The 26,304-nt window shown below is 33.6% G+C and overlaps 1 protein-coding gene across 9 annotated transcripts in view; it reads right to left on the reverse strand.

Moving 5' to 3' along the window:
• Positions 1-26,304, reverse strand: part of Mctp1 (multiple C2 and transmembrane domain containing 1) — a 504,787-nt gene that overhangs the window by 131,270 nt on the left and 347,213 nt on the right. For all 9 annotated transcript variants that reach the window (XR_013437193.1, XM_078044996.1, XM_005326157.4 and 6 more), the window contains 5 exons: positions 23,349-23,451; positions 21,501-21,603; positions 21,062-21,163; positions 20,606-20,680; positions 18,541-18,660 (listed from right to left, as the gene is read on the reverse strand). Coding sequence is in view for 8 of the 9 variants with exons in the window: in XM_078044996.1 (XP_077901122.1) it covers positions 18,541-18,660; positions 20,606-20,680; positions 21,062-21,163; positions 21,501-21,603; positions 23,349-23,451 (503 nt within the window). In the remaining variant the exon portion in view is untranslated. The remainder of the gene's footprint in view (positions 1-18,540; positions 18,661-20,605; positions 20,681-21,061; positions 21,164-21,500; positions 21,604-23,348; positions 23,452-26,304) is intronic.

The following is a 26,304-nucleotide window of genomic DNA, read 5'->3' on the forward strand; positions in this document are numbered from 1 at the left end:
ACTTAAGGAACACTCTTGTAATCTTTGCTACATAACTATTAAAATTTTATTCTATAATTTAGGAGATTTATGGATCTCTTTTTATCTGAAGGGCTGTATGAAAAACTAAGCATTACATTCAGTCAAGAGTCCTCATGATTTTTAAGATTCCAGGTTATATACCCAACCACTCTGGCATCTCCCACGTACATGGGGTCACAATACAAAGTAAAGTCACCTCTGATAAAATTGTGAACTTCAAGGCCAAACAACTGCATAAATAATCTGTAAGCCACTGTTTCAAAACCACAGACCATCATCAAAGTCTGGAATTTATGCAAATAACACTGCTTACATTTAACAGATCTGTAAGGGTGCAAGCTTTTCCAGCTAAAATAAATGAATAAATGGAGGGAGCTTTTGTGGTGCAAGATTGCTACCTACAGGCCAAACTGCAGAATGACAGGCAATTGACGTGGAAGGAGATAAAAGAGGCAATTTTACATACTGGCATGTAAGTTATTTACTGACAGTGGGTGAGCCCAGAACCATGCAAACATTTCATATTATAATTTTGTATGTGCAATGTAAGTTCCTGTTTCAAAACTACAAAACTGATTTAGAATTCTACAATATCCCTTTCACCTTTTTTTCTTTTCGGTTTTATCTTTTGACAAATTAAAACTACCTTTCTGGTGAGGAAAAAAACTCTCTTTCAATAATAAACCATAAAATCTCCAAATCTATATTTATTATAGGTATTGATTCTCCATAGAATCACCACTGATAAATTTAATTGTTTTTTGGTAGAATAATCAATCTCAAAATGTGGGGTTAGTTTCCACAGTTTCAACTAACCTCTTGGGGCAGCAGTGGTAGGAGAGGGAGCAGTTTATACTGCAGAGAGCAATTACACACTCCCTGACTCTATGTGGCTTTTAAAATTCACTTGTTCAAAACTGCATATGTTCAATATTTAGAGTAATTTAGGGATTATATGTCTCTGAACTATATTTCTTCTTTAAGAAAATATCAAATAATTCGTTTATGAAGCTCAGATGGTATTCTGTCTTAAAATAAAGGAATCTGATTTTCATTGGCAAAAAATATCAAATTAGCACTGAATTCTCAGTAATTTAGATAACTTACACCACTTTCTGAAATATAGAGAATGACTTTAAAATGCAGATCTATGAGGCAAGTTATTAGGGGTATGTTTCCTTTCAACTGATGAGAAAATTACAACTCTAAAGAGAGTAGGTTTAAAAACTGAATAATATATTATGGTTAAAGCATATCAACAATCAGTCACTCCATACGTTCAAAAAAATATATTCCATCATCACTGCACCTGCCATGAATAAGGCTACCGAAACACAGAAAAGGTAGAGCAATTCTTCCTCATGGTGTCATAGATGCTAAGTAACATTGTCAACATTTTCTGGGATATGCATAAAGTAAATCTATCCATCTTTAAAACTTCTATTTACATAGTTAAAACATTCTGCTTACCTATCAAATGAGGATGTTCAGCTCATCCTTAATTTTAAACACAGTTTGGAGCATATTCAAGTTGCATAAAGAAAGAATACTATTTTTACACTTGCTTTTTATTTTGAATGAAAAAAAATTTAATTATATCTTTGAAATATTGAGAAGTTAACAATCTCAAAGTTCAATTAATTAGAGCTCAAATATAACAAAACGATTAAAGACATTTACTATCAGTAAATATGATAGTTTGTTCTGATTTTACAGACAACTGCATATGGTTCAGCATTTTTCCTCTACTAAAGTGTGAATTTTACGATTGGGTGTGCAATCAATGTGTGTAATAGAATCTATAACTTTTAAAGTAGAAGTGGCAAAGGTGTTGTTAACCTCTAGGATTTTCCCCTGATATGAGTCTCCTAAAGAGCAAATGTTTTCTATATAGTGTTTAACTGCATATATCAAAATATAGTTATGTAATGATTAAATAACCTCAAATTTAATTAAGTAGATAACCCTTTTTATTAGAAATCATTCTCTATAATTAAAGTGTTCATGAGAAATTTTAAAGATTGAGGACAGAACTATGTAATTTCTAAAAGCAAATTTTATAACAAGTTTTCTATGAAATAAATAATTCATCTAAAAATACCTTTCCTCTTATACAGTTCCCAGCAAATTAGATTGTTACTTTTTCAGCTGACTCATCCTTTGCTTAGTCAGTACAATTGTGAATTGAATTAGTGAGAATACTCAGGATAGATGAGATAATTATTAATTAAGAGAAAAGGTTTTAATATTGCCCTCTTAGACAAACTGGGTTTTAAACACTTTGCTATTATTTACCTGGGTCAAATAAGTTCCTATGAAGAACCTTACTTCCACCATAACATAATTATAAACCATACAAATGAAGGGCAAGAATTTTCCTATTGTATTTTAGAAGTCCTTAGTAACCAAATGTAGAACTGAAAAACAAAAATTTTACTGAAATTGGTGGATACTTATGCTATCTATCAACAGCAACTAAAATTATTGATTATAAGAAGCAGTGATATTATTCTTCTGGTGTCTAATAGCAAAGTAGCTTACTGTGTTTGTGTGCTGTTCTAATGTGGATTGTGCACTAGGAAAATTGCCCCCTCATGTAACAAAGCTGGGTTTTTTTGTAGGTTGCAGAACTCTATTTAATATTTTTCCTATTTGTGTATTTTCATTGTTCTCCTGCTAAACATGAACAAATTCTAAAATTAAATTTACATTATCAGTATGAATTTTAGACCTATCTGGTCTCCTTCTAGGAAGAGATGTTACTTTTATCTTTGTTACATTCTCTGCAAAACTTACAGGTAACATTCTTTCAGAAAATGCCAGCCAATAAACTACACTAAAATAATTTTCTTTATAAAAGCTCAGTGATCTTTGGCATTGTTCACTATTTTCAAAACCATAAAAGAACAGATAACAAATATATGACTCACAAATTATCAATTATGAAAAATAATCTGGTTCAGAAAGCTGCACTAATGTAAAAAGATGGATCACTTGTCACAAACCAATAAAGGCTATTGTTTGTGAATCCAATATTTGATTTTATCATTTGTGTTGGGCAACTTAAAATGATTTTTAAACTACATTACTTTTTGAAAAAAATTGTTATAAAGGTGAACATAGGGATTGCAGGGAAAGAAACCATATGTAATCTGTCATCCTCAAAAGAATTTATATTCTTATGTTGAATCCAGCCTATAAATCCAAATTGCAAAGATGTGGTCAGCAAGGATGGAAGCATTAAAAAGGACTCTATCGTGCTCCAGAGAATGGGCCTTACTGGAATGTTAGCATGGTTTTGGCTCTATCCTTTCTTTTTATGTGCTGTTCTGATGGCTGAATATATGCAGCTGTGATGCTTCATTATGCAGAGGTTAAACTCTGTGTTTCTAAGTGTGCTTTATTACATTACTTGTGAGGGTAGCTGCTTTTGTTTACTTTGCATTACACAGAGAAAATCACAATGAAGCCGCCAGATTCTCAAAACCTCTATTACAAATTTTCTTCCCAGTTGTTTTATATTTACCACTTCATAATGAAGGAAGAGATATACTTTACACCAAGAAGAATCGCACCCCTGTGAGTGACTAGGATTAGAAATTTTCTACATGGTGTTATCTGAGGGTTCCTCTAGTGCTCTGTCTGCTGTCTGATATCTCAATTACAGCCTTTCATATCTGCTTATTTTTCATATTTTTAAATATATTTACATATCTTCTTATAAATAAAGACTTGGATGTCGAAGAAAAAAGTATGTTTTCCACAAGGCCAGTGATAAAATGGGTGAATGTTGGGTGCATGAAATGGGTGCATGAAATGGGTGATCTTATTTCCACCCCTAGATAACAGATTTGATCATTAGATTATCTAGTTCACACCCTGAAAGTTACAGGGAACAAGTCCAAAGTGATGACCCAGGGAACAGGTGAATTTCAGTGACATATAATATGGCAGACACAGGCAGAGGGTAGCAGAGACCATAGCACAGATAATGAGAGTAATATTATGATGACAACATGCCCAGATGGATCTCTGGTGGGAAAAGTGAACAGTGGTGGAAGAAGGGATGGGCTTATGGACCAAAAGGTAATAACAACATTCCAGAGATACTTCATTTATTGTACAATGGTCCTTTACCTCTGAAGTCAGCTTCTCCATCCTTGTAGACATTATGTAATAAACAGAAAAAGAGAGAGCCCAAGGACCTAGTTATATACACCAAAATGCAAAAAGAAAAATTAAGTACCAAACCTGGATCAATCTATCACAGCTTGTTTGAGGTGGAGGTCATAAATGTATTTGAATATAATCATATTTGGACTTTGAAAAGAAGTGAAAATAAGATTTGGGGCTGGAATAATTGAGTAGCTATTCAATTATAGAAACTTCTCATTAATGAAGACCTATTACACTAAGTTTTTAATAGAAAATGTGCTAATTGACTATGTTGGAGCTTAGAACAAACATATGGCTAAGATGTTTCATTACCCAGTTTGGTTCCATGTCCATGATCAACTCTAACACTGTAAAACTGGGTGTTTCTATGACAACTACTGAGCTTGCTGTCTAAAGAGTGGGTGACCAACTTGACAGATAAGTTCCTTCAACTAATATATGATCTATAGTCCCCTGAGTTATGAGGTATACCTTCTCTTGTCCCTTATTTAAACTATTTACTTTAATTTCAGCTTTGGCAAAATTTAAGTCAAACACTTATGTGAATAAAGTTGCATAGTTTTTTTTTTAATTTAAAATGGTGTATAAAGCCAAGTACTTGATTTTCTTATAGAAATGAAACAAATCAACACACTCCAAATGGGTCTGAGTCTAGGGTTCATTTTTCTAAGGAGTGATCCTAATACTTTCTGTAATGTTTGGATGGGGCCAGTCTCAGAGCCAAAGCCTATACAGTAACATTCAGGAGATGGGTGTTTCATCATCCATGATTTTAGACAAAAAAAAAAAATCTTTTTTCCCCCAATGTTATTCTAAACTAAAATTCAAAACAGGTGTTTGATGCTAAGTCTGTAACCAAAATATTCTGATAAGACTTCCCTCGGAAATATAATGGTTACATAGCCCTTGTATAGCTTTAACAAACCCCTATTTTCTTCTTTCTACTCCGTACAATGTGCAGTCTATTTTCACCCATTCAAGACTAAATTACAGATAAAGTTACAGCAAATTTGTTTTCTCAAAAAAGCAGTCAGCCCTAATATCCCTTGAGTAATAAAAGCCTTGTCTTTCATTCAGAAGTAGAACTGGCATAATTTTCTCCAAGAAACAAACTCTACTTCCTGTGACAATGGACCTCTTCTTAAAATTCTGAATGGGATACAGCTCAATTTGCAGGTGTTCAGGTATAAAGGTAAAAGGGCATTTGACCCCCCAACTGGCAATTGTTGCTGTGGTAGGTAACTTCAGTCTGCTAGTTATATCATTCTATTAGATAAGCTGCCAGAGTTTTCAGCTCTGAATTACTGAGGTAGGCTCAAGTGAATCAATAATTTATACAGATATATCTCATTCATTCTGATGGTATAAAGATACATACTAACAGCCTGCTGCAGCCATAGAACAAAGCCAGAAAGACATTATTTAAAAAGAAAGAAGGAAAAGGAAACCCATTTATCTCTGTGAACAAAACCATTACATAATAATGACCTAATGGCTTATTAATTTTATTTTTCAACTGTTTTAACAAATAGTATGATGAGATAAATAAGCTCTGCATGAATCTCAGTCAGGTTGCCCTGGCAAATGTTAAGACAACATTTAAAACTTTCAGACAGCTTTTAAAATAGAATTGATATTTTACATAGCAATGTAATATAAATCATTGGAAAAAACAATTCATGAACCTAAGAAGTTTGCATTAAATAGATTAACTTAGTCCCTTAAATATTTCCTTACTGAATTTCAGTATGAAATTACTTTCTAAAAGATAAGAATCAAATGCATTTAGGGACTATGCACTAAGAGTATAGTTAATATAGCTGTATGCCATTAATCATTACCTGGGGAAAATTATATAGTGTTTTATACACTAATACTATGACATTTTTATTAACTCATAATCCCTGTGCTAACAGGAGTGTATTAAACAAGTAATAATTAAGAGGGCAGCAAATATTAAAAATGCCTACTTTAAAATTCCTCAATCATGTTAAAAGGAATCCTCTAACACACAAGTTTCTCTAAAGGAGAGCAGTGCCAAGATCAGTATGGTTATAGCATAAACTTATAATCAATGAATATAGATCACATAAATTTTTCCATAATTTCTGGCTATTTTCCTTCAGGATTAATGGAGTTTATGATCTAAAAACATAAAAAAATGGCTCCTAGAAACTTTAATTAAAAACAGCGACTGTTTCCTGACAGATTTGAAAATGTATTTGAAGATAAGATGCATTGGTAGTTGATCCCTTGCCCATTTTACCTCTTAACTTCAAGGCTGAATATATCTGGCTTGGATACATGAATCAATTGCATTCAGATTTGGTTTAGAGATGCTATGTCCAAAATTAACTGGTGTAATAGACTCAACAAGAAGGAGGATGGCAATTCGAGGTTATACTCAGGGACCCTATTTTCCTTCCCATGGAAAAATCTCCTTCTTTTCTAGGGAACACCCTGAGGGATTACAGCAGACGATAAAAGTCTGAAAAAAAATAAAAGCATACCTGAGATAGAGTGAAGGCAAGAGAGAGAGAGAGAGAGAGAGAGAGAGAGAGAGAGAGAGAGAGAGAGAGAGAGAGAGAGACACTGACTAAAGTTGTTGGTCTCACCTAAAGTTCTTAAACATTTTTATGCAATGCTCTGAAGCTGCCTGCTGTTACTGGTTAATTTTTCTGGACTGCCAGGAAATATATACAGGAAGCAAAGAGAGGAAGGAGAAATAATGGAGTGCCCCCTTTCTGACAGTCAAGAGAGGAGAGAGAAATGTTCCCACACTGATCTCATTAAGATGACGAGAATAATGAGTGTGAATCTTCTGTACGAATCTCATAGTAGATAGAGGAAGGCATAAATGTATCCCCCATTCACCCTTTTATGATGCCTGATATACTACATTTATTCTCAGCTTCATCTGATACTACTGTTGGGGGTTTCTCTTAGGATATTACAGCTTTAACTTCAAGTTTTGCCGCTGAAGTCGTCTGAGTCAGTCATTCCACACAGCTTTACTGAGTGTGCATGAAAATGGGGGAAGATCTGTTAATGGCAGTTGAAATGCATCTCAAGCAGAACAGCCTGAATTTATTTCCTGTCACTGGCTCTGGTAATGGATTAAAAATACTGACAAATGGCATTTTTCAGTTTACAATCTATTTTATTTCCTAGTTCCTTAAACTTAGGTTAAACAGTCTAGTCAATTAGAAATAGAACTTAGGGATTACTACGAAATGTTTTGCAGCTATATTTTTGTAGGAAAAGCCATCAATCTGTGACAAACACTGATGGAACATTTTTTGTTATCTCCTGCTCTTAGGTCCAGTAGAGAATACTTTTTTCATCAATAACTTTACATTAAATTTACATCATTTTGATAAAATTCTTGAAAGACTATAGCTTTCAGGAAAAAAAACCCTCTATGTTGTTGTGATCATGTTATTCAAATCTAAATTATCCACAGGCCCTCTCCTGCTTCACAGAATTTCATTCAGATGATTTAATTTAGCTTTCTTCACTCCAGTAACTCCAATAGCAATAAATTGGCGCACCAAGTTTATAACTATGTCTCACAAAGTCGATATAACAAAGTGGGCAACACCCTACAAATTCAAATAGTATCTACAAGTATGCCCTAATTGTTGTTTCAATACTGCACTACTTCATAAAATATTATATTATTGCATCATGTTGTTTAATTTTATGCTGGAATAATTTGGATGTATATAATTTTAAATAAAATACAGATTCTACAACATGTACACTCAGAAAAATGAGAAATTATATCCCATCCATGTATGATATATCAAAGTACTGTCATGTATAACTAATTAAAACAAATAAAAATTAATAAAAAAAAGAAAATTTAGGAAGACAGAAGTACAATGAAGTTGGGTCACCAGTTTTTCTAAATGATTAAAATACATTTACTTTCCCCAGGCATTTATTTAGTCTAATGGAAATTTAGGCTATGTAAAAGTCATTTTAGCTACCATTAAATCAAAGTGGATCAATAGAGTTTAAGCTACGTAAACAACTCAGTAAAAATATGTTTGAAACCTGGGAAATATATTCTTAATGAATTGACATTTGCTTTTGGGAAAAAAGTAATTTTTACTACTTACAGGCAAAATTATATAATATATACATATGTTATATATAATCTAAAATGTACCTTACTCAAACACACAGTGAGCTCTAATTAAGAGGTGTTTTTTTTAAAAAACTATTATACACACATGTCTGCATGGTATTTTTGGAATGTGATTGCAACTAATAGAAAAGATGATCAAAATAAAAGGTATACACCTATTACTTAAACTGCAGAAATAAGACTAAGTAGAGTGGGCATTAATTTACTATATCAAGTAGGCAATTCCAGGCTTCCCACATCAGCTTGTTCCTTAACAGAAAACACAAAGCCTCACAAGTTCAACTTTGCACCCTGAGAATTCTACAGGACAATGTCAAATATCTGCTTTTCCTTAATTGAGGACAATTCAACTTACAAATGTCACCCTTCTTTTCACTGCTGCTGTCCTTGAAACTTCTATTACTAGCAACTGGGGGAGGAGAGTTAATGTCTTGGTAAGTCATTTACTTTACCTCTTTGTACTTGTTCTGTCCTGTAAAATAATCTCTAAGCTCCCTTCCAGCTGTAACATTCTATGACTTCATATGCATTGTTCATATCCCTTATGACTTTTACTTTTTAAAGCCCTGGACTTTGCCCTTAGAATTTGGATTGATGTGTTCCTGGCATCCTGAGCACCCAGCCATAATCCCACTGACTTTTCTTCCTCTATAGGATGCTTCCATTTCAGAGCTAGGACTCTATGAAGGGATCCCTAGGCCTGGTGAGTGGTTCAATGCTATTATCCATGGTATCCCCATAAAGAAGTGTGTTCCAAGGTTCATGCAACTGTCTTCCAAAACAGACTTTTCCACTTGTTTGGATGTAAGTAGATTGTCTGAAAAAATTTTACATCTTATGTACACCAGCCAGACCAGATATGGGACTTAGAAATAAAGTGGTGGTAAGAGGCACAAACTCTGAGAATCTTAAAAATGTAGGAAACAGTGCACATTCAGTCAGGTTAGTAGAATCTAGGTTAAAAATCTGTCTTGTAAATATCAGCCTCTGGCTGAGGTATGCAATAGGCTGTTCCAATAGGAGAACCAAACTATGTAAAGAAATTTAAATAAAAATCAGATACACACTGACTCTCAAAACTTTTCAGTATCACTACCTACCTAGAAAAAGTGAACTCAGCCATCTGAATAATATGTAATTTTTCTCTGCCATCACTTTACTAATATCACTTCAAAATATAACACCTCTCTATACAAATTCAGTATACTAATTTGTGGATAATTAATGTACTACATTTATCTTTGGTGATCTATGATTTTAAATTTAATCTAAATGATTTCTCTGATTGACGAAGGGAAACTGTTTAATTCACCGTTTTATGAAAAAACTGAATGAAGCTGGGCTCAGTGGTGCACACCTGTAATCCCAGCAACTTGAGAGGCTGAGGCAGGAGCATTGCAAGTTTGAGGCCAGCCTGGGCAACTTAGCAAGATCCTGACTTCAAATTTAAAAAGGCGGGGTGGGGGTAGTGGCTGGGAATGTAGCTGAAGTGATAGAGCACCCCTGGGTTCAATCCCCAGTACCACTGGAAAAAAAAATCTTGATGAAAGAGTTCTGTTTAAAACATGTCCAAAATTTGCTTGCAGAAACTGTATAGAATGTTATTTATGGAAAATAGATAACATAGAATTATTTATATATAGCGATGTGGGATAGAAAAGTCATTATTTACATATTGTTGATAAATTGCAATAATAAAATTTTTTTGTCCCAGTGGTGAGCTGAAAAACTTGATATGCAGAACAGACTATAGAACACGTATTTGAACTGTTTTAAATGGCTTTCCTATTACATAACCTTTTCTTTTCCTGCCCTTCCAATAGGTAATCAAGCTTAATGAAGTATGCTTTTATAACTTTGACATATTATATTTATTTAAGAATAAAAAGATTAGCAGTTACTCATAAAAACAGTGCAATGTATGTATGAAACACTAATATTGAGATGTTATATTACTTAGTCCAGGATTCAGGTTTAGCCCACTTCTCCATTTTGGATTGGGGTATAGAAGAAAATCCTTATGTGGTTTGCATAAGAGGGAAAATCAAATTCTTCCATCTTTAGGAAACTAAAATTCTTTCCTTGAAATGGTGGACCCCAACGTAGTCAATGATTTCTTATAGCAATCACAAATTATCTTTCTCTTGACTGGTTTGCATCATATACAAATGATAGAAATTCCAAATTATACATTATCACCAAGAGTATGAAAGTAAACACAGTTAAACTTACATTAAACCCTGATATTTAGAGTGTGCATTCTCAGTAGGGGCAATATGATACCCCAGGGGATGAAAATTGATTCTTGGTGGGGGCTGCCAGAATTACTTTCTGACAAAATTTTATTCCCTTAGTATTTAATTTCTTTCATTAAATTAAATGAAAAATTCTTCTGTAGCAGAATACAAAAAAAAAGTTGAGGAATCTGACTTAAGATTAAATAAAAGTTTTGTCACGAAAATCTGTTTATTTATTCCCTTAAAGCCAGGGGTGACTTTTGTTTTTATCCAAATATACATTTACACTTCGAATGCTTTCCATCTTTCTTTGCTTCTTAGCTGTTATATGATTTTCTCTGTATTATTTCAGTATAAGCCAGTCACTGAGACTGTTACAATCATCTTTACTGTTACCACTTGTTGATTGTTGGATTTCTGTCACCACAAAAAAAGTAGCAGGTGCAACAGAGTCATTACTCACAGACCTACCTTTGGCAAAGACAGACTACTATATATCCCCAGCTGTTAATATAATGTTCAAATATGGTAAAATGATGGCAAGGAAATAGGCAGAGAGAAAAAGGAATAACGGATTAATAATATTTCAAGTTAGCCTCTGACTCGGTAAATGAACTCAGATATATTCACAATTCAAAGGTTATATTTAAAACTATTCAAAAATAGAAAAATGAAATGATATAAAGCATTCTATTCCTAGTATTGTTTATCTGATACAAAAGTGCATAAAATTACATGGAGAATGAACTGAATGAATAAAGTATATTAATGACTGCCTCTCTGTTATAATTTACAAAGATTCAGAAGAGTTAGTCCTCTTTACCAAATTTTACTAGAATAAATTATATAATTATCTCATTCTTTTAAATGATTTCCTTTGCAAAATTCATTATATAATGATATACAGAAATGAAAATAGTTGGCTATTTTGTTCAATAAGTGTGTCCTATACCATTTAAATCAAAGTTAGAAAATAGAAAATCCTTCAGAGGACAAGAATATAAGCTTAGGAAATGGGGACAGAGAATAAGACATCTTTGATTCATTTCATGATTTTTAATCCTTAGCAAACTCAGTTGGAAAATATGGAGCACACAACATATTTATAGCATCTTATGAAGGTTTGGGGATTGCATCTACCTGATAAGTAATGCAAAGAGGTAGTTTAAGGGCAACACCCATACAAACAGAAAAAGACTACACTAAGGCTTTGTGTACTCCACCACCTTAGCCTTCATTGCATGTACCAATAAGGTTCATGAGAAGGAAAATTCTTGGATTCAATATGGCAACATTAGTGTTATGGTTTGGGTCTGAAATGTCCCCTAAAAGATTATATGTCGAAGACTCAGTCTACAAGGCAGGAGTGTTCAGAGGTGGGGCCTTTGAAAGATGATTGTATTATGAGGGCTCTAACCTCATCAATGGATTAAACATTTATGGGTTCATAATCGAATGGGCTATCGGAAGGTGATGGAAATTTAGGAGATGGGTCCTGGTTGGATAATGTAGGCCCTCTGGGGTGTGTCCTTGAAGGTTATATTTTGTCCCTGGCCCCTTCCTCTCTTTTGCTTCCGGGTCACCATGACGTGGGTAACTTTGTCACATTCTCCTCACCGTAATGTTCTGCCTCACCACAAGCCCAGAAACAACAGAGCCAATTGACTATGGACTGACATTTCTGAAACTGTGAGCCAAAATAAATCTTTCCTCCATTAAGTTCTTCCCCTCAGGTGTTTTTTCGAGCAACAAAAACTTGACTGACACTTATGGTTATGATTGTAATATTTGTGGTTTATTTTTTATTATAATATAGCACAACCATGTTTATACCTTGGAAAAAGTTATCAGTTTTATTTTCTCCAAATCACCCACAAAAGAAAACTTTTACAGATTTTAGCATCCTATGACTTCCCATATAGAGGACAAAGGAGGTAGGCAGAGCAGAGATCACAGAAATCATGTTTGACCTGCTACTGGGATTATACAGAATAAAACTTAGGATGAACAAGATTTTCGGAGAGTATCAGATTCTCTGGCATATGTGACTATCTCCCTCCAAATATCAGAAAGCCCTTTTGATGACATCTATTAAAATAAACCAAAAAGGGTTTTGGCATCATTTAAAGAGAAGGATGATTTGCAGAAGTGCTGCCTTGTATATCTAACAAATACAAAAACGAAAGAAAAATTATTCATGTAAGTAGGAATGCAAACTGAACTGCAACATCACTTCTCAGGAAGGATCGAGAAATGTTTTGTTACATTATTATCTGGTTATGTGCATTTCCTATGATTCAGAATTGACTTTAGCTAATAGTGATCAACTTTAAGACTCAACTCACTTCTAAATTATGGTCTTTTCAGGGGAGATTTTGTGTAATTGAAAGAATATATATGCAATGTTTTGTGAAAAGCAGTGCTTACGGAAACCTAATTTATAACTCGTCATGTAATTTAGGACACTGTTTGAAAAAATTCTTCCCTGGAATCGAGATGAATTTTGGGAAAAATGTATATTCGGGGTATCAACTTGATATGCCAGAATGTCCGTGTGAATTGTGCATATAATCTATTTACTGAAAATGGTATTGCTAGACACTTAAACGTGTCAACACTTTTGACTCTATCAAAGTAATTTTAGGTAACTTTGGTTATATATGATCTTCTAAATCAATGAGATGCTGCAGGTTTTTTCCTTTCTTGTTCGTTTGTGAAAGAAATGTTTATCATCGTTTAAAACTTATATAAATTTAATTAACTATTGTTTACTAAATAATGGTATAAATGCTAAAAGGTGGGCAAAAGGGCTTGGAAGCTAAAATTTATAGTTTTAGAAAAATTCATGAGTATAAGGATAGAACCATCAATCATAGATCATTTTTCTTTAGTATTTGTTTCTTTAATTTTTAGAGGTTCTTCTGATTTTCTATCATGGGCAAAGTAATAAAAATTATATCTGGCACATTTCCAATTTTTCTGCTAACTCTAAAAAATAATCGTAGCAACAAGACTCATAAAAATAATTTGAAAATCGTCATAGACCTGAAACATAATTTTCCTGGTGTGGTATTACTGATATCTGGTAAATTTTAAAAATAGGAATTTCTGTTGTAAACATAAAGTGATCTTTGATATGACCAGTATAATTATCCTATGTTCCATTATTCAGTAATATGAAGTAAGACTTGACTTACAGGTGGATGTAGACATTGTCTTTGTTTTTATACTGATGCTTCTTTTTAAACAATGAACCCTTTTTAGTCTTTGGTCATGAAGCCATTTAAAATGTCTCTTGGTTTTTAATAACTTTTAGGAAAATCCATAAGTTGTTTAGTAGCAGCAGACTTTCTACCCAGGAAGCACACAATGAAGCCTCCCTAAGTACCTATTGTCTGCAGATCACTGTATTATATTCCCTTTGCCTCTGCAAGCTCAGTTCCTCCTCCTTTGCTGGGGCAACCTCCATTTTTTTTTTTTTTTTTTTTTTTTAATCATTTGGTTACACAGAGCAGCCTTGTGTCATTCTTTGCATGCATCATTCCTGGTTTTTCTCTCCTCCTGCATAATGGCCCAGCTTTTCTGAGGATGGCTGTTGTCCCAAGTGTGATCCTTTACTAAAATGGGAATTGAATGAAAGTGAGCACAAATTTTCTGGAAGCAAACGAAAACCAGCCATTTGAAAAGGACCGAGAAAGAAACAAGTAATGAACCAGAGTGGCCTCCATGAATTGCTGTAGAGGGAATTCTTGGTCTCCCCACCCCACCTTTCTCTTTCTCTCTCTCTCTCAAACACACACATATATATACACCAAGAAAAACCTAGAGAGAGAATCTCAGTTAGAAGCCTGCCTCCTAGGCTGGTCTGGACAGAGGGTTGAAGTCAGTAGCCCTACAGGTACTAACAGAAACAAATGTATTTTATGACTAACAGTTAAGCATTCAAACATGCCGCTTTGGAACACAAGGTACACTGAGGAGTTGACATCTCTTCATAATTCATGTTCATTGTTCCTCTAAGTAAAATATGTGTCTCTCTTTAGTTATTCTGTTAGGAATTGTACTTTAAAGGCAAGAGGACATTTTTGATAATGCACATCTTAAGACTTTTCATTAAAGTACCAAATTTAAATTCTACCTTTTTGTGCACTCTGACATTTTTGTCTGGCATTTTCATTAATTTTGCGACATACATAAATGTAGCTGAAATGTTAACTGATCAATACTTTGTCTCTCTCATGTAGCACTAGCGCTCCATTCCCCAAGGACCACACAGCAGAACAGAAATTAAATGTGTAAAATATCAAATGTTAATGTTAAACACAGCGGCACTTACTGTATAACGACAGAAAAGGCTAAAACAATTCCAAATGGACAGATGGTACCACAAATTATCTACAATCACATTTAAAGATTAAAGTTTGTCCTGTAAAATAATTCTTTGACGCACACTGAAGTGTGTCCTTTTACTGATAGCTCAGTTGTCCAATTATTTTTGTGCTCATTACAGTGAGAAATGACAGTACTGAAAAGAGAGAATGTACACTCTTTTTCTTTTTTCTCTTTTCTTTTTCCCATTTTGCACCCACTGACATCTCCAAGAACACAAATGTCTGGTCAAAAGCCTGATGAAAATTAGGTCCAATTTATGAGGCATTTCCAAGTCTACGATAGATGATTCCCAGAGACAAGCAGCACCTACACGCACACGCCTGTGTTCGCTCTTAGGTAGACGGTACTCACAGCAACATTCAAAACCCACTGCATAGTGCTCAAAGGAAGGCCATTCCAAGAAACATATTTGCTTATCTTTTCCCTCCCCTTCCAGACCAATTTCAGTTTCTATTGTCATCAGCTGGCTTGGAATCCTCCCCATAGCGTACAGGTAGTGCTGTGCAGACTGCAGCTGCCCCGAGTCTGCATTTCTTGAGTTTTCCACGTTCGTTGTCACTGGGACACTAAAATGATGGTTTTTCTATTTTGACTTATATTTTTAGAGAGTAAATTAGAAAAGGAAAGTAAAACAGAAAAGAAAAAAAAAAGGCCTGCTTTTATAAAGTTTGATCTGGGCCTAAAACCAAGTTGTATAATGGTACAAATGCATGTGCTCCATGAGGCAGCTGCATTTATGAAAAACTGGGCCAAGAGGAACCAATATTATAATAATAGACCCATGATCCATCAACAGGGTGTGACAGGAACAGTATGTTTGTAACAATGGGGTGCTGCTCATACACTTCTCCTAATGGAAAGCACTCCTTTTCAATAAACTGGCCTAAAAAGGCTCCAGTTAGGTAATGAGATCTTTGAAACATTTCATTTTTAAAATACTCACATCATTTAATATCTATAAGATGAATAAAAATCTTACAACAGTTTTGAACTTTATGTTATTAAAATTGTAAGGTATATATTTTAAGGGCTCTTTTAGAGAAGAAATAAAATCTACTGTATGGCCTTGGGCAAGTAATTAACTTTCCTGTGCCTCTGTATACTTGGAAAATAATAGTATCTAAGTACCTAATGATATCATAAGATTTTGGGGAATATTAAATTCATTAATGCATGAAGGCATTTTCATGTGTTAATATGTAAAGAGTGGTTCCTTGGCACATAGTAAGTGCTTAATAAATACCAGCGCTTGTTATATAAGAATCTTTTAATATCAGAATTCAATCTGGGGTTTTATATTAATAAAGGATTATGGAATAGTTTAGAATTCAAATGGAAACTATAGAAAAATTACTACAACAGTATTAAGCTGCATCTATCCTGATTTAATAACTAGCCTTACTCAATCAAATCCTTATCTGTCTCCACATAAGAAAAATATTCATATTGATTGATTGCTTATTAATTGGTCAATTGATTTAGTAAACCATTTATATAGGGAGCTTAGTAACTTCTAGATATTTTGCAGGTGATCCTGGAGTCCAGGATGAAAAACACAGGGTTCCCATTCTCAAGGAGCTCCCAGTTGAAGTCTATATAAATAAAGCGTGGTTTTGTTATTCATTGTTGTTTAAATCACCTTCAACAGAATGTAATTTAGCACTTCTTTTTTTTCCTATGAAACTGTTAATATTATTGTTTCTTCTCAAAATACTCTTAATGTGTGTTCACATTGTTGTTTATAGCCTCTTTTTTTTTTTTCTTACCCTCAGTGTCCAAGGCTCTTTTCCTACATTTGTTATGCCTGCTCTGCTTTTTGTGTAAGCCTCTTGCATTCAGCTGGTGTTTGATAGGACTGTCTGTTACAAACCGACCACCAGAAGAGAGAGATTTTTATAGTTCTTCCCCAGTGAAGTTTGCCCCCTTTCAATGAAATCATATTATGTTCACGTACCTAAATTTCTCAGAATTTCAGTGTCTGGGTTTTATTTTTTTTTTTTCCCAGAATCAGAAAAAAAAAAAAAGTGAAAAAGGGCTGCCATCTTGAATATATTTTACAAGAGTGTCCTTTAGAAGCCTCAAGTTTATAAAGACTTACATAACACAGAGCAAAGCTCAAGAGTTCAAAACAAATGTTTCTGAACAAATTATATAAATATATACACTTTTCTCTGTTCAAATTTCACAAACAGCTATGGAGAATCACTTTGGAAGGAGTGAATCAAAAATGGCAGCATGACCTTTCCAGTAGAATTTTATTGCTGTTATAAGGCCTCATAGAACCTGGAAGTAATGATATAAAATATACATAGAAACTCAGTATCATTTTTTCTCATTAATATCAAAGTGCCTCAATGCTAGTGAAAAATCAGAACAAAGTTTGTTTTACAGTACCCCAATATCTTTATTATGTGAGAGGACTACTAAAAGAGTATTGATAAAGGGAGTTGTTGTTTTTCCCCCCCCCCCTCTAAAACTTAATGATGATGACAGTCACTTTCTTTAAAGAGACAACAACATGTCTATGGGAAGCAGGCTGCCTAACTTTCTGGTAACTTACAACACAAAGGGACATACACACTCTTTGTTCATGTGCTCAGACATTAATGAAAGTCCCATAGAAGGCCTGAGAGGAGGACAGAGCTCAAAGTACTAAACAGATGTGCATACATTCATTTGAATGGTAATACTAAAATGTTGATTTGTTACTATAATTAAAGCTTTTCTTGTAAGCCCTCATAATAAAGTCGTATTTTGCAAAACTGGCAACTATAAGGAAACATAAGGTACTTATATTCTAACAAACATGAAAATAAAATAAAGGATTTCAAAAGACAGACTCCACTTAAACTTCAAACTGAAATCCTGAATAAGCAAAAATAATGTGAGAACAGAAAATCCCAGCTAAAACATAGAGGAAATTATCTTTTTGGATTTTCTGGCCTTGCCAATTGGTCTCATCAGCACTTTTTAAATAATCAAAAAGGCTACAAGATGAACATTGTTAGAGGACTATTTGGATCCATCGAATTCTCACTTGTGACTTTTTAAAAACTGGAAATCTCAGAAGTAATAAAATACTCTTATATAGGTCACATCCACTTCCAATTGATTCACATATTAAAGCATTACATACTACCATTCTACTGCCAATGATATTCATATTTGGGAGAAAAAGACTATAGAATGAATAAAATCAAATTGGGGATGGTCAAGATTATAACTATTATTATTTTCACATTGAGGACTTTTCTTGGCTCTCCTATTGGGATTTAGAATTATGCAACATGCAAAATTTTACTTTTTAACTGTCACAGGGAAAATTATACATTGGCTGAGATGTCTTGCGTTCCGGAAATCTGGGGTGGGGGGTGTATTCTTGGACTCAGACCTTGAACAATCCATCAGGTTCCTGCCCACGGCAAATCTGTCCAGTCAAGTCTTAAAATAGGAGTTTTAAAATGGCCACATCAACATAACTGTTACTATAGCCACAGAAACATGCAGCTATGATTACTGAATTTAATGAATAACAATGTAAGTAATACAGAATGATCATACCACAAAAGCAGCTAGACTCCTTGGGGGTGAATCCCAGTCAAAGCAACTATTAACGTAGTATGCAGCATTCACCAGCACCATGACACAGCGTTTCGTTCTGATAAAGTTTCTTAGTAGCAGCTGTAAGGAAAATGAAAAAATTATTAGAATTTGCAAAGATGAAAAAATGATCAAATATACTGCAAAATTCTTCAAGTTTATTATGACTTAAAAAGGATTCAGGGAGTTAATAAAGCCATAAGAACATACCAAGCAATTTGGCCCACAAGTTTAAGAGAAAAATGTATTTCTGGAGAAAATGGAAAAAACTGACCTGTAAGAGCAAGTTCTTAGCTAAATATATTTGAAAAAACAATGCTTTCATGTAGGTTGGATTTCTTTTTTCACAAGAAAAAAAAATTCTAACAAATTTAAAAATTGCTATTTACTGAATAATTATTAATTTTTAAGCTCTTAAATCTTATTGTGGTTTTAAGATTCATTAAATGTCTTAACTTCAACATATTTCAAAGTGAATTGAATACTTTGGAATGTTTTTATTTAGTCTTAGAGAAAAACCTGTCAAATATTGCTTATTATAGAAAACAAAATATTTTCACCTTTTAAATAAGATTTCTTCCTTTTTTACTAACATGTTCTCTACTAACGAATCTCTCTCCTACCTTAAATGTAACCTATATTTTCTCATTTCTTATTTTGTATACTTTTGGAGATCAGAAAAAATATTATAGTAATTAAGTGCGCCATAAAATCTTTAATTTGAACGGTATATGAGAGTTGATATAATTTAAATTTAAAACTATAGCATGATTTCAATAGTAAAAAAAAATAGTGTACATGCTATATAATGGTTCAAACAATTACATAGAGGTATCTTAACAGTTAGAACAATCATATGTCTGCAGGTTAATATTTTGCTACTCCAAATATACTTAAGTACTGGTCTGATGTTTTAAAGAAGTAGCTATGTAAAGTTCACTGAGGCTGTACAGCTAAAAGTATATGTGTGTAAATACAGATGCAAGTATGTGCATAACAATTTTAACACGTTGCTAAAACTGCAATTCCATTTAGGCAAAACGAAGAGTCTCCCTATTTGTTTCACCTTCCTTTAAGAACATATTTTATTATTTTTATCTATGTAGAGAAATGTAGTCTGAATTCCTGTTTAGATAGATATTGCATTTGTAGCACATACACTATATTTAAATATCCAAAGATCTCACTGTTTTGGGTAGATTTCTTAGATTAAAAAATAAAATGATTTCAGGTTTCTAATGGCATGGAAAATTATCAAATATTTCAAGGTGCTAATAAGTTCAGTAAATTTTAAAGCCATAATAAGTACAGTTTATTTTTTCCTATGTGATTAGGTATAGTATTTTTGTTAAAAGGGGTAGTTTAGTAGCACTTTTTAAAAACTTTATATCAAACCAAATTTAAAATTATAATTGATAGGTATCGAGCTTAATTTAAAAGTCTTTCATGATAGAAAAGTGCAATTTCCTGGATTTCTATTTTCTTAGCTAAAAATGGCAATGCAAGTTCAGTTCTGAAAGATCGTAGTTAAAATCTAATTAACAGGAAGGTTCCTTTTAAAAGATGGAGCCCCCTCGCTGGATTAGAGGGAAAAGCTTTATTCGGCTCACTTTACACACACCTGCATCATACCTGTGGGTGGTCTGCACACATATTTGAACCTCAGCTTTTGGCATTCTCATTTGCACACTCCATAGCAATCAAATTGTATTTCATGTTTGAAAAGATCATTCTTTTGCTAAAACATGACTACATATCCATTATATGCAGCACCTACAGTATCCCCTGTTCTTTCTGACCACCCCCATCCAATGTATTAGTTTGGTATTGTCCTGGTTTGATCTTTTAAAGAAAGGAAGGAAGAGAGAGAAAGAAAGAAAAGAGCGAGCCATTTTCAATAAGTAGATGACCAAAAATTCCATCATCTTCCCCCCTCCATACCTCCAAAATTTATTTGAATTTACTTAGATGTTTTACAGATATAATCAGGTCTTCCCGGAGGGATTAATCTTTCCTTGCTTTTTACCTGTTTAGAGAGTCTGTTTTCCTCTTCAATGTACTTCTGTTCTTTGGGTATTAATGTTCGTAAGCTGGCTTTCACCTATACATCAACATATGTGTCTGTTATGGATTAATATATTACAAATGTTTACAAGTTTTTCACGCAGTTCAATTTTCAATAATTTTTCAAGTTTCAAAGTCCTGGCTGCTGTGCTCATAAAATATAAATGTATACAGTTGCACATGCATGCACTTCCTTTTCTTAGGCAGGCAGGCAGCGGTCAGAGCACAACCACAGCAGCAGTCGCCAACTATAACAGAAAGTGTGGGTGTGCCAGGCAGTGGCAGAAGCGCTATTCTCCAGGATACATCAAGGTTTAGAGAAAATGAGGAATGACAGAAATTCTCTACAAATCAGGAACAAAAGCTTTCATGAAACTGAACTCTTTAGCAGTACAAAAAAGCCAAAGTTAAGACTTACAGCATTAAAAATCACATCTATTTCAAGATAGATGACCCCCTTTGTTGGCCCTGTCAGCTGCTTGTTTTTCAAGACGTAGGCTTTCTGTTCACCATTTTGAATCTGCGGGAAAAGGACATGACAGCCGTCTGTCTCGCGGTCTCCACTGAATACACTCCCTCAGTGACCTTTGACCCCCAGCTGCTGAAACTGACAGAGAACCCAAAACAACTGTGGCAATTCTGACAAGTACCTGTTCATTACCAGGATCAAGTCTGTCAGGAAAAATTAACTATCATGGGATTCAACATGGCCGTGAATTGAGTATGTTAAAATTTTTAGTGTTCTTATTACAGACCTTGGTTGAGAAATGACAGACATAGAGCTGAGGTTTTTTTTTTTTTTTTTTTTCCTTGAGCAAAAGCACCACAGGACAGTGTGTCAGGTGAATAAAACTTACAGACAGCAATGGTATAGCAACTTTGCCCAGAAAGTCAGCACTTCGATCCCGATCTTCATCATAAACTGTCACTTCAAGAATGGAATGAATATCTTTAATGTTGCTGCATAATAAATATATGTAAGAAATAAAAAAGATTTCATTAGTGGGAAACAAGAACTAAAATGGTTTTGAAATTTCAGATAGCTCCAGCTGATTTTGTATGTGTATATTTTTATGTGTGTTATTTGCATATACACATACAGGGCAGCTTGGTATCTGATAGAATTTCCCATAGTGCACCCTAGTTGACTACAGTAATGGTTCTATTATCTAAATCTTTGAAGAACACTGTAATTTCAAGTTATAATTTTTAAAAATTAAAAATAATTTCTCATCTGCATGAGCAAATAATAAAGTTAATGAAAAAAATCAATAAGTGAACCTGCTGTTTTTTAGATTTTTTTCTTTTCATTTTAACAATAAATCATATTTTCCCACAAACCCCACATTAAACACCATAAGGTTTGATATCAGCAAGAGTCACCATTTATTTTTTATAACTATTATTTTTTATAATAATAGAACATGTCTTTTTTGTTTACAGCTCTCACCAAAACATTGACTCAGTTTCTGTTAGGTTCTCAGTGGGAAAAAAAAAATGAACAAACACAGAAAGCAGAATGGTGAAAATGTAACATTTATAGCAATTGAACCACCCTGGAATTTAGAAATTAAGTGATGTTCCATTATGTTCTAAAGACAACATATGTTAACAAATGACTGTGTGAGTTCTTCATATTCTTGTTTCTAGAAAAATAAATGCAAATTGTTGATAGCATTTATTCTTGGATCAAACTGTTTGCCTAGAAAACATGAATTAAGAGGAAAAAAAAGAATATTCATTACTGAAAAACTGCAACCACATGTGAGAAGAGGCTTTATCAAGGCACAATCAATTAATGGCTTTGATAATAATCAAACCTATTCATTTAATTATGCATTCCAGAGAAAAACACTCTCCACAACCTTCTTAGGAGTGCAAGTCTCCTGACTAGGCTTTCATCTTTTATAAAAATGTGGAATTCCTTAAAAATAAATTGGTCAGATAATTAAAGCTGATTAGTTACGGGCTCTTAAGGAAAGGCATTATAAGGAATTAATGAAGAATTTAGCACTTTTTCATGTACAAAATAAAACTGTGTTAGAAAACTTTATGTAGTACTTCTGTTTGGAGAGTTTTCTTTTGTTTAGAGTTCATTTCTAAAGTTCAATTTAAAAAAAGAAAACTTAGGAAATACTATAGTGTAACATCGGCAGCTTTTACAGTACATGATTGAAAAGATTTCCAAACTTTTTAAAACAAAAGGAAAATTAACTCAAAGGGTGTTTTGGTATCTAGGACAATACTTAATATTCTTATTGTGCTAAAATGAAACAAACCAAAACTAAAGCATCTGCCGAATTCGTGACCAGATTGTTTGCTGATTTCATCAATGGAACAAATAGAGCTTTGTCCTCCTTGGTGTCAATGTGATTGGGAAGAATTTCAATAGAAAGTATAAAAGGAAGAAGCAGTATGGCGATTCTGTTGATGAGAGCAAAACCCTTAGTGAAGTCATATGAAAAATACAGTCATATAAAGAACTCAGTTTAAACGATGTCTGTGAAAACAGAACAAAACAAAAAATGGCATACTTCTTTCCCCAGGTCTCAATTCTCAGGAAGGTAATCATGAAATTCCCAGTTGTTAGCAAAGACAGGTCAGATACATTGAGTTATGAATTAGCAAATAATAGACACACACACACACATACAGAAGTATATTTCATACAGTTCTGAAATGAGCTCAAGATAATGGTTACTTACAATGTGAAGACTTTGTTCCACTCAGGATTGAGATTTTTGTATACGGTATGTGTTAGCAGTCTATCATTGTTCAGTTCTACTACACAAAATGGGTCACTTTTACCTACAAGATATTTGAGGTGGGCATTTTTAGTATAAATCGCACTCATCATTTACAATGTCATGTTCATGACCATGTTTATTTTCCAAAAGTTTTATAGTAAACAAAAAGTCAAGTAAAAATTTAAAAATAAAACAACCCATCAAAACAGAGTTAGATGTACTAGATGATGTTAGCAATCATAATGATTCACAGCAATTTAGAACCTGGAAAAGTGAAAAAGACCAAATTATATAGCTTAAATTTCAATTTGCATTTGTTTTACAAAAATAATACTATAATGAGAGAGAATGTGATGCATGTCCATCCATAAATCAGTTTTTATTTAATTCTATAAAGACCATTTGAAATGTTCATCTCCTTCAATCTTATGCATATATTTTTCAACTCATCTGATTGACTAGTAACTTGTAACTAAATTTCTAAACAAGTTTATTTTGAGAAAACTGCTATTATTGCAGAATTACAACATTTTAATCTAAGGCTGAGTTACTTTCTCCTGAGATATCTATGGAATCATAAGAAGTAAATTAGAACCTCTGAGGCAGAAAAAAAATTCTGCCATTTGAAACTTACATCAACAACCAATCTGCATGTTAAGAGCAGTATTTTTTCTGTTTGCCGAAAGTAAAGGATTCTATCTATCATCTATTTACAGCGACTTTGCTCTGCCAGTCAAATCTCATCCTTTCTGCAATTATGTTTTATAACGTTCTCAATATTTTTGTAATGTCATGTCCCGTGTTATAAGAACCCATAAAGTCAGAGGCTCTATGGGGGCAGCATTAATGATATTAGTGCAGCATGTAATTTGTTTGATACCTTATACAAATGACAATGAAATCAATATTTAGACAAAGCTGTCCAGAGGTCATATCTTTTAAACTACAATATTGATTTAGACTACATAAGAGGTTAATGTGCATATTATTAAATTTAATGATAAAGAATAATTGTTTTAAATGCATTGTGAATTGTACTCAGAGTAGTTTACACTTGTGAGAAAGCTTAAATATCATTGAAGATTTTCAATTAAATTTTAATGAGAAGAAATGTATTAGCTACCAGTGACAAATAAGCTACGTATGTATTCCCATACAGCAGTGTTATTTACTTTGTATAGTGTAGTTCTTAAAATTAACTGAACAAACTTTGACTCACTTTTATTATTTCTATATTTTAAAAAAAGATTCAATATGTGTGTATAAGTTCAGTGGCCTCATATATCCTGGGATAATTGCATGGTTTAACATTTTGGTAGTCTTCTCAATTTGGAGTCTTGGGAATAATTTTCAGTAAAGAACAGGGAACTGGAAGTCTTCAAGGTCTGGTGAAGATTTCACTTCTGGCTTAGCATCTGTATTATCCCCCCCACCCCCACCCCCACCCCACCACTTCTTCATTGTTCTTACCTTTACCTACCTATACAACCCTCACTTCCAACTCACACATACGCTATGGAGATAGTGTTTAAAAAAGAATATTTTCTTCATTAAAACATATTGCAACCTGTTTTATTTGGTACATCATCCCATAGAATTCTGGTACAAGCATGAAAGGCAGGCTCAAACAGTTTTGGAAATATACTTAACTGTAAAGGTCTAGGCAAAATCTTCCTAATTAACCATCATGGTAGTTAGTAGGCCACATACATAGGAAAAGCCATGCTATTTTGATTCTAGATTTATATATTTAACCATCAATATTTACTGCTTACCATGTACCAGACAGTTTTCTATGCATCAGAGCTTTAGCAGTATATAAAACAATTGTTAAAAATGCCTGTCCCTGTGGAGTTTACATGGAAGAAGAAGGCAATGACTAATTTTAGGATTTTTAGGTAATAAATATTATGGAGAAAAATAATGATGAAAGGTGACGTTGAGTGCTGGTTTAGACATAAATTTTTCAAAAGGGCCACAAGAAAGGTACCTCTGAGAAAGTGACATTCAGGCAAAGAAATAAAGAAGGTGAAAGAATGAGTCTTGGGTTAGCCAGAGGAACAGATCTTGGAAAGGCCAAAGAAGTGGCTATCCCTGGCATTTCCAGGAATATCCAGGAGCCAGTGTGGTTGGAGGAATGGATGAGGTGGTGGGTAGGTGACAGAGAGGTAGGAGGAGAGTGGCAGGCCTTTGAAAGGACTTGGCTTTCACTCCAACTGAGAGAAAACGCTGTTGGGGGGATTTGAGTTGAGAATTGATATGATCTGATGGCTGTTATTTGAGAAGAAGGTAGCAGCAGGGCACAGGAGGAGGTAGGGAGAAAGTCAGGAGTCTATTGAGATAATCTAGTGGTAGAAAGTGGTCGGATTCTGGACATATTTTGAAGATATTGTCAACAGGATTTGCAGATGTCAATATTGAACAATATTAAATGCCCTAAAGATGGAAAACAATTCATTGAGCGCTGCTAAGCCAGTTCTTTTTCTTTTCTATCTGCTCTCTCTTTCTTTTTAAGAATAAAAAGCATTCAACAAGGTGTTCAGACTGGATAATTCTGGAATCTGACAAAGAGGAACATTTAGGTAAGAAGAGAGTAGGAATTTTATGTTTCTTTTGTATTCATCTTTTATTTCTAAAAGTTATCTTTTTGCAGTGTAAGTAATGGATGTCAACATGAAGTGTTTACACACGGTTGCTTTTCACTAATTTAGAAAGTATCCTTCCACTGTGTGATCAAGGGCAATTAAAAATTAGCAGCAATTTCAACTGTAAATATTAGATTCTGTAAACTTACCATTAAAAAGCATACACTTTAGTTTTATTTTAAAGAAGTGGCTACCCATAGTTAATGTGCTTATCTGGCTTGCTAAATACTTTTCTAAATGACTGGCTTTTCAGTTTCTAAATTTTGCAG

This window comes from Ictidomys tridecemlineatus, chromosome 1 (assembly GCF_052094955.1).
Source record: "Ictidomys tridecemlineatus isolate mIctTri1 chromosome 1, mIctTri1.hap1, whole genome shotgun sequence".
In the NCBI taxonomy this organism is placed as follows: domain Eukaryota; kingdom Metazoa; phylum Chordata; class Mammalia; order Rodentia; family Sciuridae; genus Ictidomys; species Ictidomys tridecemlineatus.